This window comes from Gymnogyps californianus, chromosome 8 (genome assembly GCF_018139145.2).
Source record: "Gymnogyps californianus isolate 813 chromosome 8, ASM1813914v2, whole genome shotgun sequence".
Lineage (NCBI taxonomy): Eukaryota > Metazoa > Chordata > Aves > Accipitriformes > Cathartidae > Gymnogyps > Gymnogyps californianus.
The window spans coordinates 14,756,455-14,773,881 of record NC_059478.1 but is presented as its reverse complement, the minus strand read 5'-3'; the positions used below and the strand labels follow the sequence as shown (position 1 = coordinate 14,773,881).

Genomic DNA, 17,427 nt, shown 5'->3' with positions numbered 1-17,427 from the left:
TAAATGAATTGTTACTCATGTTGGTTGGTGGCTTTCTCCTCTAAGGGAAGGATTCTCAGACCAGTCTAGATTACAGTATCACTTTGGATGTGTGTTTAGTCTAAGTAGTTAGTAGGCTTTCCAGCTGGAACGAGCTTGTATAGAGGTGAATTAGGACAGAATTGTAGATGTAAATTCGAGGCAGGAGTCTTCTATAGGATAAACAGCATTCTTGTAAACAGTATAATAAGGTACCTTGAAAGAAGTCTTTGGATTCCTAACTTTAAAAAATAGTTTTCTTAATCAGCTGAACAATCTGGGACACTGTCACTATTGGGATTTGGGAAAGATTATATTCTTGCAGTATGATGAGTATTATTGGAAGTATGTATTCAGAAACACATTTGAATTATTTTCAACAAAACCAGGTTTATTTTCTGATGCTGAGCTTTAGGTATATATATTTAAAAGCGGAATTCTTGTGGTAATAGGTGCAGGAGGAGCAAAGATAATGGTGTGACAGTAGTTAGGTATGTGGGTTTGAGACTAGTCAGAATCCATCCTGTCTTTTTAACAAATTACATTGGCATGTGTTTTGGCCTGATGAGAGATTGTCATAGGAAGATCTAAGTAATGCATTAATATGGAGCCATTATATAACCAACTTGCAGCTTTTATGTCCTGTAAGATACTGTGATGCAAGTAGTACAAAGTAATCTAGAAAAGTAGTTAGATTAAAATGGAAGAATAACAGATGTTGAATTTGGTAGCCATTACTGCATGTGGGATAGTATTTATGAAATCACATGGTATTTTGCTCTTACTTTCTTGAAATAAGCAAATTAGTATAGTGGACTAACAAAACTATCACGAAGAACTTTCACGTTCTCAACTCTAGCTCTTCATTATCTGAGTATGTATTGAAATTTTCTTGAAATTGAAAATAATTATCTCACTGAATTTTGTCTCAGATTTTACAAAAATAAATACTTTGCAATTCAATTTCATAATTTTTCTGAAACTGGTGATTAAACATAGTTTAATTTAAAAATACATACCAGTAAATCTGCATTAGTATGTTACACTTTGCATGTCTAAGCAAATATTGAATCAAAATGTGGATATTGTAGTGCGCTTACCTTTTTAGTGTACTTAAAGGTCATTAAGTAGCTGTTGCAATTTATTTATGCCATTGCAGTAAGCTGTGTTTTTGTTGACAGTCTGATGATACTGTGTTCATAAAGGTCATTAGATTTTTAAATACAACATGCATACATTTTAGGAGTGTGTATAGAACATTTTGTGTAGTCCAAATGTATCAGGCAAAGGCGTAAGCTATATAGAGTTTGTTTTAATTTACTTAAATTGTAAAAGTAATGTTTTTGATTCTTCATGTACAGTTAATGTTTGAGATAAAAAGCTGAATGAGGTAATGGTGATAAGATGCCCTTAGAGGGTCATAAGACTCTATGAGGAGCATTTTAATACTTGCTTTTTAGCAAGGAAATTTTCAAGAAAAAGCTACGTGAAAAATGAAAGGCAAACTAAAATTAAGACATTTCTGTGTAATCAGTGAATTTAGTGTTTAATACTTGGTACACTTTTAGTTGTTTGAGGGTTTAATGAAGTTTATTTTTTGCTTTTTTTTCCTGAATAAAGTGTGCATATACCATTTAACCTGGTAGTGATTTAGCTTCAATCATGTATCCTCCAAGTTATTGCTTAATGGTCTGAGTTTGACGTAAAGAGTGTACAGGGCATGGGTAGGGGGTAGGTTTGATCCAGAGCTCCTTTTTTTTTTTTTTTTTTTTTTTAAAAATCTGTATTCTTTCGGGGATACTTATGTATCCAAAGAGGGAATAAAGGCAGAACACAAATCCTTATTCCCTTCTGTGGAACTATGTCTAATAAGCCAGTAGACTATCAAAGCAGTTGCATGCGAGTGCAGAGGGGAATCGTTGCTCTTAATCCAAGATTGCTTGTGTCTAGATGAAATAACTGTCCATTCATTTTATGTTTAGTGTTTGCTTGCTTGCTTGCTTCAGTGTTGGGCAGCTCTCTCTGATTTACTCAAGTCTTGCCTGCTCCTATTAGTGGATCTTCTCTGTTCAGTTTTCTGAAATGGTGGCAACACTTGCCAAAATAAATCACAAAAATATCTTTATAGGATGACTAAAGAACTTAGCGTTGCAATGTAAAGCTGTACAGCCTCTAATTTGTAACCTATTTTGTCTTGTGCAGATGCACGAAGGGTTGAGCAACACCTCTTCAGAGAAGTCAAGTAGTGCTTTTAATTCAAATGGTTGAGCCTTCCTGTAGACAACATCTCTAATTAGTGCAAATTGTCAACTACTGGCACGGTTGCTCTGTGTTGCTCCTGTGATCCTTCACTAAGGCTGCTCTAAGGTGACATATTCTCTGCCTAACTCCTTGTGAGTTAGCGCAGAACATTCTGGCTGCACAGTGAAAATCCGGTGTGGGATTCTTCTGAGGTTGTTTTCATTGACAAATAAATACACTTCTAAGCTTAGTGGAAGCAGAAATCGGGTAGCTCTTGCTAGAGTATAGAGAGGTAAGATCAGTCACTTCCCTTTAGTAGACTATGACTGTCTACATCCCAGTAAAAGCCTGTCTTCAGTAGGATTATATAGAAATATTGTTAATACCTATTACATCTCATGCTTTAAAATTTATCTTTTTCGAGAAAGAAAAATAGCCCACATATTGCTGTTCTGATATGGAGAGGCAAAGGCATGAAGTCAGATACTTTCCACTCTGCAAATTTCATTATGCTTTTACTTGCTGTAGAAAGTTATATTTTTTCCATTTATGTATTTATCTGTTGAGTCTTGACAAGCAGAGGGCTTGGTAGTTTGTGGTTTCTCGGTTGGAGGGCTATGTCCTGTAATGTTTTAAAATCTCTGCATCATAAATCTATGGCCAATTCTGAAGGGTGAAGCTGGTGTGGGTGGGGGCTTGTAGCTCTTGAGTGTTCTTGGATGCTATCATTAATAGCTGATGAATCTTTCTTTGATTACTTTCTGTACTATCTCATGCAAGTGTCCATTTAAGTATAAAGCATAAATAGGACATGCTTAAAATAGACGAGTCTATTTTGCTAGCATTTTGTTTGAAGTCTTTTTTTTTTTTTTTTTTTAAAAAAGTTTGGCTATTTCATAGTTGTTCAGGTTGACACTCTTCAAGTTTTTTCCAAGGTGTTTGCCTCATAATTTAATGTGCCTGAGTCAATAAACAATTTCTCAAGTCTCTAAAATGCTTTTAATATTTACAACTAAATGTTCATTTATTTTTTAGCCTTAGGATTCTAAGCCTTATTCTGAAATGTTGAAGCAATTTTAGTATTTCGATCAGCTATGTGAAATTAGTCATCAGGCAAAAGCCGCAACTCCAGTATAAAGCAAGAAGTTTGTCCGAAACCACTATTAGAGCCACATGTTTCTAGAAAGGCACCGTAGACTAAATATGATACTAGATTGGATAGAGCATGCAGACTACATATTAAGTGGTCAAAGAAATGAGGCAATTTACTTCAGTCATTTAGTGAAGTTGTTTCCATGGGTTACATCATTTTTACACGAAGTCTAGAGCTGCTTGAACATGATATAATATGCAAGAGCTTTGGGGGAGGACATGCCTGTAACATTTGGGGTATATGCCTATAATGTTTGGGGCGTAACAGTATAAAAAATTACTTTTTAAAATGAAGTGCTGCGTTCACTAAGATTCAGAAGGAATGTTCTATAGCAAAACTCCCCCAAACTAGCATTCTTGTCGTTGGTGTTGTTTTGAGCCATCATTGCTAAATGGCATGCACTACCTTTATTTACAGGGTAATGGTACCTGCCAGCCTTGCTTGAGAATCAAAGTACTACGTTATTATGAGAACAGACAATTTAAAATTGGAAAAGTAAATGTTAAACCTGTGATCCTTGTCTTGAGCAAAGCCTGCAGTCTGATTAAAATTGCCGTTGCCTAATAGAAAAATTTTATTAAAATTCTGAAATAGGCTGACAATCTTGGCACTGCAGATGTGGATGGTGGCTGGGGAAAAAAAAAAGATTTTGAAATCTGGCTGTAGATTTTCAGCTGTGGTATTTGGAGAACGATAGCTGGTCTTGAGTCTCAGCAGTGTTTGTTTACCTGCTACAAAATCTATCACAAGTATCCTCTATTTTCTATAGTGCTGAAAGCACTAAATGAATTTCCTGCTATGCTCTGACGACAATGACTGGGCCAAGGGTTCTTTACCCCGGAGTTGTTTTCAGCCTTGCTGTCCAAGATCATGACAATGCCAGAGTCTTGCTAGCTATGCCTACAAAAACAGTGGCATAAACAGGATGGGACTGGAATGGGTATAAGTATTATTTGAATGTGATGCAAGTTGATTAAGAGCCTGATGGTTTCACTCTTCATTGTTAATCAAGCCATGTGTAGTAGTGGCAGGCTGGATTTATCAGATTCACGTCAATAACTTCTACCTCTTTGAACACCTTTTGCTTCCTCTGTAACAGTGTGTATGAAAGTGTGATGTGCTGCTAAATAATTTTGCACACATTAGCTGCTTTTGCTATTATGGCTTTTGTAGAGGATATATTTACGTCCTAAGTCTTGCTGTGGTTTAGTGCCTCTTTCAAATTCCATTGTCTTATAAGAGAGTGTGATATTTTAGATTCAAGGCTTGGTAATTGGAGACCATTGGAAAACTGTGTCTCCTTTAGCAGCAAAGCTTACAGACTGCTTATGCATGAAAAACTCTCCACTTGGTGAGAATTCAGCATTATTTATTTTCCTCAATAATCTTTTTGTAAAAAAAAAAAAAGGGGGAAGTACCAGTGCAAGAGTTGCTGCAGAGACAACCATGTATATTTTGCACTAATGACTAATCAAAAAAAAAGGAAAGCTTGGTCAAATTCTCTAACCACATTTTCAGCCTGCTTAGTATTGTCATCTCTCCTAGTGTTTTCTTCAGTCACATGAGATGGAACTAATATTTCTAGTGCCTCCTGGTAATTAAGTAATACTGTTTTTTAGTTAGTGTTTGAGAAAAGAGCATACTGTGTGGAGTTTTGGTTTTTAGTTAAAGGTTTTGTACTTCAGTAGTATGCATGAAACAACGGAAAACCTGAGACATCAGAAAACTGGATTCTATTGTTTGTCATGTTGGTTTGGCTTACAATAAAAGACTACCTTGTAAGGTAGTGTCCCTTTGGATGCAGAGATGCGTGCATGGGCTTCTGTGCTCTAACAGCATTTGTGAGGGCATAGCACATCACTGCAGCTGTCTTTTGGCCTTTTCAGCTTTGCAGAAGATGAATTTGTAGCTGAACACTGTCAAGGTTAGAGGAGGGAGGTGTGACCTGGGATATGCTTCAACTTTCACCTATAGTATCAAGCCACATCCTGATTTGCCTCTATTCTTTGGACTTTAAAGATGTTGCTGTTTCAGTTAAACACCATGGCTTTAGCTTTTTTGTGAAGTCTGGATAAAAGCATAACCTGTGCAGCGTTATTGCCAAAAAACTTGCACAGGAGATTTCTCTCTTAAAGCTTTAGTGTGGAGCCAGTACAAAAACATGAATAGGTGAAATCTTGCCAGCAGGGAGACTATCTTTTAAGCTGTACCACCTATACTAGGAGTGGAGTGTTTTTCCCTATTCACCTTTTTGTATATTAGTTGATTTTGAGCTAATGGTTCCAATACGTGCTGCTTAAAACTGCACCTCGTTGCCTGGCAAGGAGAGACAGTCTTTGGTGCTTGTACACACCCTGCTGATTGCCATAGACTTAATCTTGGAAGATCAGTTTCTTAGGCAACAAGGTTTTCAGAAGGAAGCAGATCTTAATTTTAAATGCATCTTCAGCTGAAGAGCTCTCTAACGGGGTTTTAACTTCCTTTTTTCAATGTGCATCCTGTTCCAGAATGAATCAACCAGTTTCACTGACCAAATCCTTTTTTGGAATGGATTAACATGCCCAACTTGCTAGTCTTAAATTTCCGTAGGCTGTCTCTCCAAATCTCCTACTTGCCAGTTCATTTCCATTCTATCAGATAATGTACCTCAGTTTTATCGAATAATGTAGATAAGTTGTGCAAATCAGACGTTTCTTGGTTAGATTTATTTCATGGGTTTTTTTCACTCTTAGTGGTATGTTCCAATAAAAAAGCAAGCTTCTACATTCTCCATTCCTGTAGTTGTTTCCCTGGGAAAAAATATGCAGCCTGTACGTGTGTGTTTTTTGAAGCCTTTGGATGCCTATGGTAGAGGGGCCTTGTTAAATTCATGGGGATGGAGTCAGTGTTCAAAAATCTTGTATTCAGTTTGCATCCTGAAGTCTTTCAAGGTTTTTATTAAGAAGCAAACCTGCATTTTAAATAGTGAGTTAAACTGAAATCAATTCAACAATGGAGTATTTTGGCAGCTCCAGCGCCCTTTGATGTAATGCTTGTGACATGGACATTATTTAGTGAGATGGGTCCATTGATAAGAGAACCTTTTTCCCTAAACTTCTGTAATCCACTGTCTGTAGAATGTGACACTCCAATTAAGCTTCCTTTAGACAGATTGACAGTTATTGCATTGCTAAATGTTTAATTGTCTTGGTGACAGGTCCAGTTTAGGCAACTCCTGCCTGCCCCTAATTGCTTCTTCCTATTTCTGAACTGATTCCTTGGTACCAGTGCAACTGTGTGAGGCCACATGATGGAGCGCATCAGGCAGTGAATTTGGCTGGAATAACCAGTGTGCCTGCAAGGAGACTTAATTTTAGGGTGGTTGTTTTTCCAGGGCTCATTAGACAAGAGTCATGCACCCTCTAACTCCCTCCTACCCCTGGCTAAGGATTAGCCAAGGAGTGAGCTGAGCAGTCGATCAGCCAGCACTGCTTCCATGTACAAATGGAACCATCTCTTTAAAAATGGAAAGGAATGGTTAGGTCATGCTGTTCACTGTCTGCAAATATACAGCTCGTCTATGCAGTGCGTTCTACATTGCTTCATGAGATTTTAAACAAAGTTTCTGTGGTTTCCTTTAACAGATGGCCCAATTAATCTCTTACAAATGTTTTCTGGATGCTTTTTATCCCACCACTCTATGTACTCCAGCTGTGATGCCAGTGCTGAACACTGAAATTCAGCTTACAATTTCTGAAATATATCATCACTTTTGGTCTAGAGTGTTAGGTGACTTACATGCTCTTGAAATTAGATTGCGATTTTAGTATTGGGCTATAGATATTTGTCATCCTCTTGAAAATTTTAGGGTGCTCTACTGAGCCAGACATGATGCGCTACTCCTAAACAAAAAATCACTATACTGAATACTTAATAAGAGTATAAATTTTTAGTGGTAGCTTCAGTGTATGGGCTTACTGGTCTCCTGGTTTTATTTAAAAAAAAAAAAAAAAAAGGAAAAAGAAAAGGGAAAGTAATAATAATAAAAAAGGGTATTAAGTGTCATCTTAGTTTGCTGATTAAACAAGACCATTTGGCTGGGAGGGAACCTCTAATTGCTTCCAAATGTTTAATCCTTGAGCTTGGATGAGACTCTACACTTAGTACACTTCAAGAATATGCTAAGTTGTCTGTTTCTGACAAAATAACTTTGTTGTAGCTGGACTGGTCCATACTAATTTTGTTTTATGATCTCCCCATTATTATCTTAGTTCATAAGAAAAATATGCATTAAGCCAAACACAAAAGCAAAAACCATTTCAGTTGCATATTTTTATGGTTGGTTGTGAGTGATTGCCATTGAAGTAGGTTTTGGTTTAGAGCTATACTTATCAGCTGCTTTGTCATACAACTTTTAAGACACTAAGAGACTTCCTCTCAAATCCCATGATTAAACTATTGATCTTTTGTGACTGTCCACCAGTTGTCGCTGTGGAAAATCTGGGGGAGAAGTAATCTTGCCTTTAGTAAGACACTATAGCAATTTGTCAGTCCTTTTATTTTCTGTACCAGGTTTTCATGGCAACTTTCTCAGCTTCTGGTGAAACAACTAAAGAAAAATTCTTCAAGAGCATTAAGGAATGTTATGTTGCTCTTTGTTCTGCATCTTTTGAAAAATGTAAGACTGGCTAACTTCCTTTTTTCTTTCCAGTATTGTTCCACTTTTAAAAGAATCCATTGGAATTTTGATGCAGCGAACTCCTCCTTCCCTGGAAAATGCTCTGCCTCAGTGCTACCAGAGGGTGAGCTCTTAGGCCATTTTTGCTTCAGATCAAGCTGCTGACTGAATGAGCCTCAACTGTGTGTATGAGGATATTTTGTGATGTTTTTCCAGTAATGCCTGTGAAAGGTTCCTTAGATTGTGCAAATGGAGGTACCAGTTTGAATCTTTTCTTTCTGAAGTCCGAAATTGTATGTAGCTCCAACTCAGTTTGTGTTTTAAAACATGCTATGTTGGTTTAGAAAAATAGATCCTGAAGCTTTTCCTCTCAAAGTACTTTGTGCTGATACAAAGTGCATAATGTTTTTCTGTTTTGTTCAGTTTTTGTCTCCCTCAAAATCTAGTTCTTAGTGAAGTGAGGTGGAGTAACATTGGAAGTGTATTGTAAGAATACATAGATTACTCTGGATTTGACCTCTCCTGGTACTCCTGTTTAACTTATCTATTACTGTGTCATGACCTGAACATTGAAGCACCTTTGCAAAGCACTTGGAGGAGTGCCATCTTTCCTCAGGAAGTTACAGGATTGTAATCATCGTGTGGAGGGTTTGCTAAAATTGGACAGAGAAAGAAGAAGGGTTTTGACAGGACAAACTTAAGCCCTCACAAAATATTTACAGAAATACTAATATATTTCTGTTAATAGTTAGACTCTCTCACAAATTGTTTTATGGAAAATTCCTGCATTTGCAAAAATTGCTGTTTTAATTGAATGCCCTCTCAAATTTAATAACTGTGACTTTTCTCTGACACCACTGTTTTCAGAAATGGTTTTAGTAAAATATATGTAGAATGTAAATGCAGCAAGATACAAAATCGTGACACATACATACAACCTGTATGTTTTCACCTTCCTTACAATTACTGAGATAGTAATAAGGAATTTAAGTGAAATATCACAAATTGCACAGTGAACTAGAAGTAAAAGAGTGCATTGGCTTTTATAATATTTTCTGTAAAAAAACATAGTACAGACAAACATTTTCTGAAATATATATTTTTTAAATTTGCCTGTGTTTTTAGGTGCAACAGTTGCAAGGAGTTTACAGTTTACATGATCCACATTTCTGGACCCTCTGTACTGATGTTTACATAGGGACTTTGAAATTATTAGTAGCTCCTGATGCTGATGGAAGGTGGATTCTAAGCCAGACTCACAATATTTTTACTCAGGTATGTCTTATCAGTGGAAATCGTATCTCAAAGTGTGAATTGCCTGTCATGTGATGTGACATTGTAATTCTTATCAAGAAAAATTAATGTTTCTGGTTTTGGTATCTGTGTTTTGAAAAGCTTCTCTGTTCCAGCTGTATAGAACAATTTCAAAATACTTAGTAGTGTAGATGGAATTGCTGTACCTCTCTGCATTAGTTTTTGATGCCACTTAATGGAAATAACAGCTGTAGTTGTCTGAGGTGTATCAAATTAAGTTGAAACCCTATACTGACCTATGAGGAACCAAGAAAAATAGATGAGGCTTCCCTCAAGATAGGACTTCCGACCACAGACTGGACCTACTTAAGTTTTTCACTGTGCTGATGCTGTATTTGTCATTCATTTCTATCCCTCTAAGAATCCATGGTCTTTGCATATTTTGTTGTCTTTTAGTAACATCCATGCTATGGTGATCACTAGTTAAAACGTAACCATCAATTGTCATGTTGTATACCACCAGTGTGTTCCCATTTATTTCCCTCCAGGTTATATTTTTTTATATAGATAGTGATGTATTTGATAGCACTTGTAGCTGATCTGAAATGCTGGAATTCTTGTGAACAATAGAAACTTTATTAGAAGTTGATAGTTCTTGCCTTAAGGTTAAAATCTTACAAATTTCAGCAAGATTTTTCTGTTGCTTCCTTATACTTTTAACCATGAAACATGAAATTCAGTTTGGCTGCCTATTCCAGTGTAGCTACTGGATGTGAATGGTTTACAAGTAGAACCTGGAGTCTATTAAGATAAAATAGAAAATTCTTCTCTAGCAAGAGAACTTTGTGAAGAATAAAGCTGGAAACTTATTCTCTCTCTCATACCATCCAGAGCCAAACATCCTGTTTTATTCTTGACGTTGGAGGACTGTATTTGAAAAAACTATTACATTTTTCCATAACGTCCTTCCGCTGCTTTTGAGTAACGGAGAGTTCTGTAGCTGAAAAGGAGACGAATATTCCTGTTTAACCAGTGTTTTAGGTTACAAAATATTGTCAGCTAAAGGGTAATATTTTGGAGATATGTAAATTATTGACTTCTCTAAGTCAGTTGCACAGTGAAGAAAGGGGGCTTCTGATCAGGTATATTTGATACTGTAAATAAAAACTTCTGTCAACAGTTTAATTAGTGCTTGCATAAATGTTCTTTTCAAAGCTTTCTACAGTGGGGAAAGTCCATGTGTGCTCACATGCACATTCTTTCCCTTGTTCTAAATGTTGTATTGGTCTACTGCATTGGCAGCTTGCGTATGTGATGGCTTAGTGAATCGTTTATGCATCCGATAAGTGCCTCTTTTATTAACTGTTTTATAACATTTATTAAAAATTCCAGACTGAATTTTTTCTTTGTTTTTTTTAATGCATCTTGCATACTCAGTTTCTGGACTCTCAGGAGAAACACCACTGAAGCCAACCCTACAATGTGCTGCCTGAGCGCATGAATTCTTTTGAACTCCTTAAAGTTTAAGGAATTTTAAAGTAGTCAGTCATGGGGAACCCAATAAAAATAAACACACATACTTGTTTTTATGTTAGAGACTTAGGGAAGGAGGATTTGTTGTTATAAATATTCTGAAGTCAAGCTTTATGAATAAAGTTTGGTCCTTTTTGAGATGTTCCATCACATACAGCTCTAGATTATTGAGTAGGTAGAAAGCAGTCTGCATGGCTTATTCTGCAGACTGTGTAGTTTGAAACTAAGGGATATTTTTTGGGAAGGACTACGCAGAACATTGTTACATTAAAACTAATTTTACATCTCAATTCTTCAGAGGATTACATTTTCCAAGTGAGTTGTTAGCTCTTCAGCTGTTTTGTAGCTGTGCAGGTATCAAGAGCCATGTGTCTAGGAAGGGAATTGGAAGAACAAGGTCTATCATTTTTCTTATATGACCTATGGTAGTAAGTGGAGGAACAGTTGGAGCAAGTAGAGATTTTTCTCCTCGGTAATACTGGCCCTCATTGATCTTAATGTAATTGATAGTTGGTTTTGCCACTCGACTGAGCTAAACGCAAGTTGATGATAGTTGAAGACAATCTGATCTTCAGCAGAGTTCAGCCTAACGCTTCAAGATCACGTTGCATAACCAGTGACCATCACAACATTGTTGCTGGCCGGGCACTAGGGTTAAAATCAATGACTAAATGATTTTTTGTAAATGTTGTTTTATACTGAACGATGATAAAACTAAGCAAGTCCATCTAAGCCTAGTTTAATAGGATTTCTGAGGAGAGAAATGCTTTCGTACAATTCGCATACCTTTACCAAAAGTTGTTTTAGTGTGTCATGATGTCATGTAAATTCACTGTAGCCATTGTCGTTTCTTGCTAAAATCTTAATGTAGAACTGGTTTGAACAACAAATACCATGTTACGCTCTTGTGCTTAGCTCCGTTTTAAACTGACAGCTCTTCAAGCAGCTTGCTTTTCAGGAAGTTAAACTTGTACAAAATAAAGTAAGAATTGCTTTTGTGCATCTTCATGTGTGACAGTTATTTAGGATGAATCAGAAAAGGTAATTAGCAAAACTAATGTTAATATATAATTACATATGTGCACTTGACTCTGAAGAACTATGTATTCATACAGCACTCTCAAAGTTTGTAGGTTTCCAAATTGCCAGTATCTCAGTGAATGATGTGCTAAATGTGGAAGATGAATTACAGAAAAATAAGATACTGAGGTTTTTTGCTAGGTAACTTACTGATGTGGACTGGTGTTGAGGACAGTTAAATTGCTTTGGCTTTACAGTTTTTTTTAACTCTCCTTCTCTTTTCCATAGGCAGGAGTAAGACAGCTTTACATACAGATTGATGTCGCAGCCATGTAGTGAATTTCTGAAATTGTGCTGTTGGACCAAAGTTTTCTGTACTGTAATGATACAACAACGTACTTCTCAAGGCAGAGCCTGCCTCCACCACTGTTCTGGAATTGACTGAATAGATTTCTGCCCTTGGGCTATGGATGGAGTTAACTTCTAAGGAGTAAATATTGAATGAATGTTACGGACTTTGGGTCTTGGTTTTTTGTGGCCCCTAAACTTGTACGTTTTTGAGGGTTTTTACTTACTAAGATTGTGGTACTGGAAACCCTGTCATGTCTTCAGTAAAGCTGCTGAAACCACTGCTCATTCCCATAAAACCAGTGTTATCAACAATTGGAAACTTGTTTTGTAGATAATGTCACAATGGCTGACATGCTTCAATATAATTGTATGTTTGTACAATTGTTTGTACTTTGCAAACTTAATGAACCAAACCATATTGGGTTTTCAAAGTGCCTTTTATATCAGGAGAGGTATTTGCCAGCATAAATATGGAGCATCGAAGGGTTTTATTACTTTTACAAATATCTTGTATGCAGTCTGATTATTCACTAGTGATGTATGCGGGGGGGTTGCGTACTTGCATAGCTGTAGATGTTAGACTTCCCTTATACTTGCATCTTACCAGACAGACAGAAAAATTCTAAATGTAAAAGGCAAAGCTGTTGTGAAGAGACCTGCTTCCAAAACCAGCTGGATATTTTGTTGCACATATCTTGTGGAAATTGTTTTAGTCCAAATATTAGAGTTAACTCCAATTCTTAGTCTCTTGAAATTGTTGAGAGTAATGAGACATTACATGATGCTACTCATGTTCACAGTCACTGAAACAACAGGCAGCTGAGGGAAGATGCTGCTGATGGAAGCAATGCTTGAAGCTTTTTATCTTCCAAATTATGTGGCGGGAAAAATTAAATCCCTAAATTGTTTGTGAAAGCTTAAATCTCCTTGATTTTAATAGGTTGTAATAATTTTTATTAAAGTGATTGGTGAGAACTTTTGCCTTTCCAAATACTGAAAATAGTTGTTTCTGGTGGTTATACCTGAAATGGAAATAAGGACCATGGTTCATGCTGTTCAAGATTACGCTTTTTCCAGGTTGACAAGTCTTGATAATTTTTACTATCTTACTGTAGCCTTGTGTGTGTTCATGGGGGAAAAAAAAAAAAAATTCTTCGTGCACTAAGTTGTTCTTTCCAGAAACATTAGTCTGTCGTGTTTTTCTAGCATTTATAATCACTTTACACTTTCAGGTCTGAGTGCTGTTTTCAAAGACAATCTGCTATACTTGGTATTACAGATGATAATTCCACTATGCTGTAGTAGTTAATTTAGTAATGGAAGATTTTATAAGAGGACATTTTACAAACAGAACATTGCGGAGTAAAAAAAAGACAGGCATTTTTCTGATAAATCATAGCCGCTACTGACTGGTATGGATTTTAAGTATTCTCTGGTACCTGACGTGGTAATACTGAAATCAAGGCCCTGTGAAGCTGACAATGTCTGTGTAGTAAGTGCTAGGCACTATGAAAGTACCGAAAATTCATTTGCAGAAGTGGTTTGTTTGCCGCCGATGTTGCTGAATTCATGATAAAGAGTTTCTTGCATTCATTCTGGCATTCCTATATAGCACCTGAATTTTGATCTCTTTTCCTGTGAAAACACGATAGTTGCCAAATTGATAGATGGTTCCTGAGTTTTCCAGATGAGATATTGAAACATGAATGTTGATTTTGTACAAAGCTTGGGGTTGTACTCTTGTGCTTGGAATTGAAAACTGGGTGTAAAGAAAAATAGCAGGAAAAAGCCACATACATATTGCTTTTAAGCTTTACAGTCTCTTCCAGTCTTCAGATCCTTCTTTATCCCTATTGCTGGTTTCTGATCCTGTTTGCTTCTCCTGGGGATGCAGGTGCAGAGTGCCCTTTCAGCTGGCTGCACTGTTCCACGTCCCTCTCTTCTGGCCTTCTGCCTGGCACCCTGTCAGGCTCCCTCCCTGTCTCACCTTGCAGGTGCTCTCCCAGGCCTGGAGTTCCTGACTGGAGGGTGGGATCTGAAAGTTACATGGCGCAGGGTAGGGTGCAAGAATCTGTTGAGCAGATGTGAGTATTGCAGTTTAAGATACCATTTGCATATATGTTCACAGAAAAGGTAATTAAAATATGGTTGTGATTATAGGGTGGAGAACCCTCATTGTTTTGTACTATGTTGCATATAGACTGCTGCTTGTTGGTTGACAGCATGATTTCTTGATTATTTTTTTTTTTCAGTAGTTAATATTACTACTATTTGAGGCTAGAGAAGATCAACTGGTATCACTTTAAAGGCAAGCACCAGCCAACTTCATTGCAATTGTGTCATGATCCAAGAGCAGGCTTTAGTTTAAATCATTTTTACACCAGCATGTTTTGGGACCGAGTATTCCTGGACTTGCTGAAATACTGCAGTGCTGCCCAAGCTGCTGAGCTTGGCCACTATTTTAGTTTTCTTTATGAAAAGACAACTGCTACAATTTGTTTCCAAGTGAGAATCTGCCCAAGTGGCAATTGGGTTTGTTTGGTGGTGGTATGGTTTTTTAAGATGTACAGCTACAAACTTTCTAAATATGGGAAACTGATTGAAAAAGCCTATAAGCTGGTTATAATTACACAATATTGATTTTAATAACTTTTGACATCTCTTTGTTGCTTATTATTACTTATCTGACTGTTGGAAGCATATGTACAAGTGTGAGTTTTCTAACCAAGATAGCAATTTCTTCATTATTTTTAAGGACAACTTGATGTTTTTATAGTAAGAAATGTATCATTTGTTTGTTAAATATAATTGAGGATAGTGTAGGGAAGCCAGATTCAAAGTAGACTTTAAGCCTTTTTAGGCTTTCTGAAAAAGGATAAGCACCACAGAATTCTACAAAAGACAGTAGATGACATGTCCAGTAGGTAACTACAATCACATCTAGTATGTCAGTAAATGGAGTGACATCTGAAATTTTTTTCCCCACCTACTAAGGGGATACTTGCTCAAGTTTTAGGAGAGTACAAATCATGCAATGGAAAGTGCAGCTTTTCTTATCCTGAGAGTCAAAGCTCTGTTATTTTGTGTTTTGCTAATTACCTAACACCTGACTGCTTATATAACACTTTGCTTTTAACACTTTATTGGAGATGCATCGCATCTTTTAAACAAAGATTTGTGTGAATGACTGACATCCAGAGATGGATGAACGTCTGCAGATCATCTGCTAAAACTCAGCTTCCTGTTATCCAGTACTGAATTTTGAACGAAGTTTTCAAAGTATGATTTTCTCATGTTTTCACGTAGCTGAAGCTTACTGTGGGGTTACTGGTCTATCTTTGCGGGTTTTTTTCTGCGACTGAAAACAGTAACTTACAACCATATTGTCCCAAAGACCAAGCCTGCAAACTGCGTGATTTTTACAGGACCTACAGCAAAATAAAAAGATAAAACAAGTGCTACAGAGTGTCTGTATTGAAATGCCCCAAATGTTTGTAATGGTAAGTAACAGTGGAAGAAAACTATTCTTATACTTAAGAGCATGCACAGTGAAGACTGGTCCTTCATAGGCTAATCCTAAGTCTATACATATGGATAGACTTGTTCCTTACATCAATAGGGCCCCTACAGAGAGCTAGATTACTTGTGTGATCTGCTAAACTACGGCAAAAAGTGCTGATCCAAATAAATGACTCTGCTTTTTATGTAATACTGCTTACTAAAACGAAAGTTTAATTGTATCATTAGTAAGAGCTGCTGAGGCTATTTTTACATAAAAATTGAAACTGCTGCTACTGATAAAAGGGACCTTAGTGACTCTTAACATTCTTAATTTTTCTGAAGAAGTAAAGCTGGGTTTAAAGGTGAAGGAAAGAAAGGGTATCTCTCTTTAACCGTTGTAAGTGAACCTGTTTTGGGAATGTAAACAAGATACAAGAGGGGAGAGAAGCTGCTGCTGAACTGCAGTTTTCCACCCTTTGCACCCACTGTGCTCTCAAATTGTAAAGTTCATGGCTTTTCTCTCACAGGGCAGATTTCAGTTGCAGAAACCTTCATGCTTCTATAAAATGCAAATCCTAATCACTACTCATGTAACAAGACCTTTAAATACCAGTTCAGAGCAACAGCTTTAGTTACTAATTAAGCCCTGTCCTGTTTTCCCCAGCAGCCATCAGACTGCCACTTGCTATGATTCTTGATTATCCCACCCCTTTTAAGCGTTTTGGGAATGAGTACAGAGGGATTTTTTTTTCTTTTTTTTTAAATAATCCATTTCTCTGACCCCTAATACTGTGACTTGGTGGTTAATTCCTCCTTTACGCTTCTATGAAAATCCCTATCTGCACCTTGCCGGGATTCTCTTTTGGATTTCTCCCCCATTCAGGCTTTGTTGCAATGACCATCCCTGTTGGGACTTCGTTGGCCAGAGACTGCTATAATGTGAAAAGATGCCAGTTATGCTTCTGCTGTGCCTGGCCTGTGAAGACTATGTGTCTCACTGTGTGCAAATACTGGTTAATCTACTTGTCTGTTTCAGTGAGCCACAAAAGGTTCCTGCCTATGTGGTAATTTGGCGGAAATAATGTGTAAAAGGAGTTGTGTATTTCACTTCCCATATGCATCGAAGTCTTTCATGTGTATGCTGGGATCTTGTACAAGAGTTAAATGAATCGCTACAGTATTTTAGCTGAAGTATGAAATATTGTGAATGAAGAAATTGCCAAAATCATTCCTGGTAGCATACAGCATATTGCTTGCATTCAGCATATTGCTTGCCTTTACCTTTAAATTACAGGAATTACTCTTAGCAGTGAGCTTAAGTTGAATAGTATAGTATATCAAAATACCTGTAAAGAAATCTTAATGATAACACAAGGCAGCTCACTAAAATTCTGAAGACTATGTATGATTTTGTTCTGGAATGCTAATGTTAGTAGCTTAGCCATGACTTGTCCCAAGTGCAATATTAGAAATTTTTAATGTAATCTTTTCTACTTGAATACAGTCTATATAAAATGTTAAATATCCTATATTGCTGAAAAGATATGGGATCAAATTTCTTTCCAATAAATCTTCAGTTAAAAAAAAATATGCATACAGCTCTGCTTTGTTGTCCTATGTACTGTGAAGACTAGTTGAAATAGCAACCACCATCATCCATTAGCTGGTTTTAAAGAGAATTCTTGCAGTCTGTTTTCTG

At 36.8% G+C, this 17,427-nt stretch overlaps 1 protein-coding gene across 2 annotated transcripts in view; it reads left to right on the top strand.

The window, feature by feature from the left end:
• SLC30A7 (solute carrier family 30 member 7) overlaps positions 1 to 17,334 on the top strand; it is a 36,636-nt gene extending 19,302 nt beyond the window's left edge. For both annotated transcript variants that reach the window (XM_050900663.1, XM_050900662.1), the window contains exons 9-11: positions 8,103 to 8,193; positions 9,195 to 9,344; positions 12,165 to 17,334. In XM_050900663.1, coding sequence (XP_050756620.1) covers positions 8,103 to 8,193; positions 9,195 to 9,344; positions 12,165 to 12,212 — 289 coding nt within the window. In that variant the 3' untranslated portion in view covers positions 12,213 to 17,334. The remainder of the gene's footprint in view (positions 1 to 8,102; positions 8,194 to 9,194; positions 9,345 to 12,164) is intronic.
• The last annotated feature ends 93 nt before the right edge of the window (positions 17,335 to 17,427 follow it).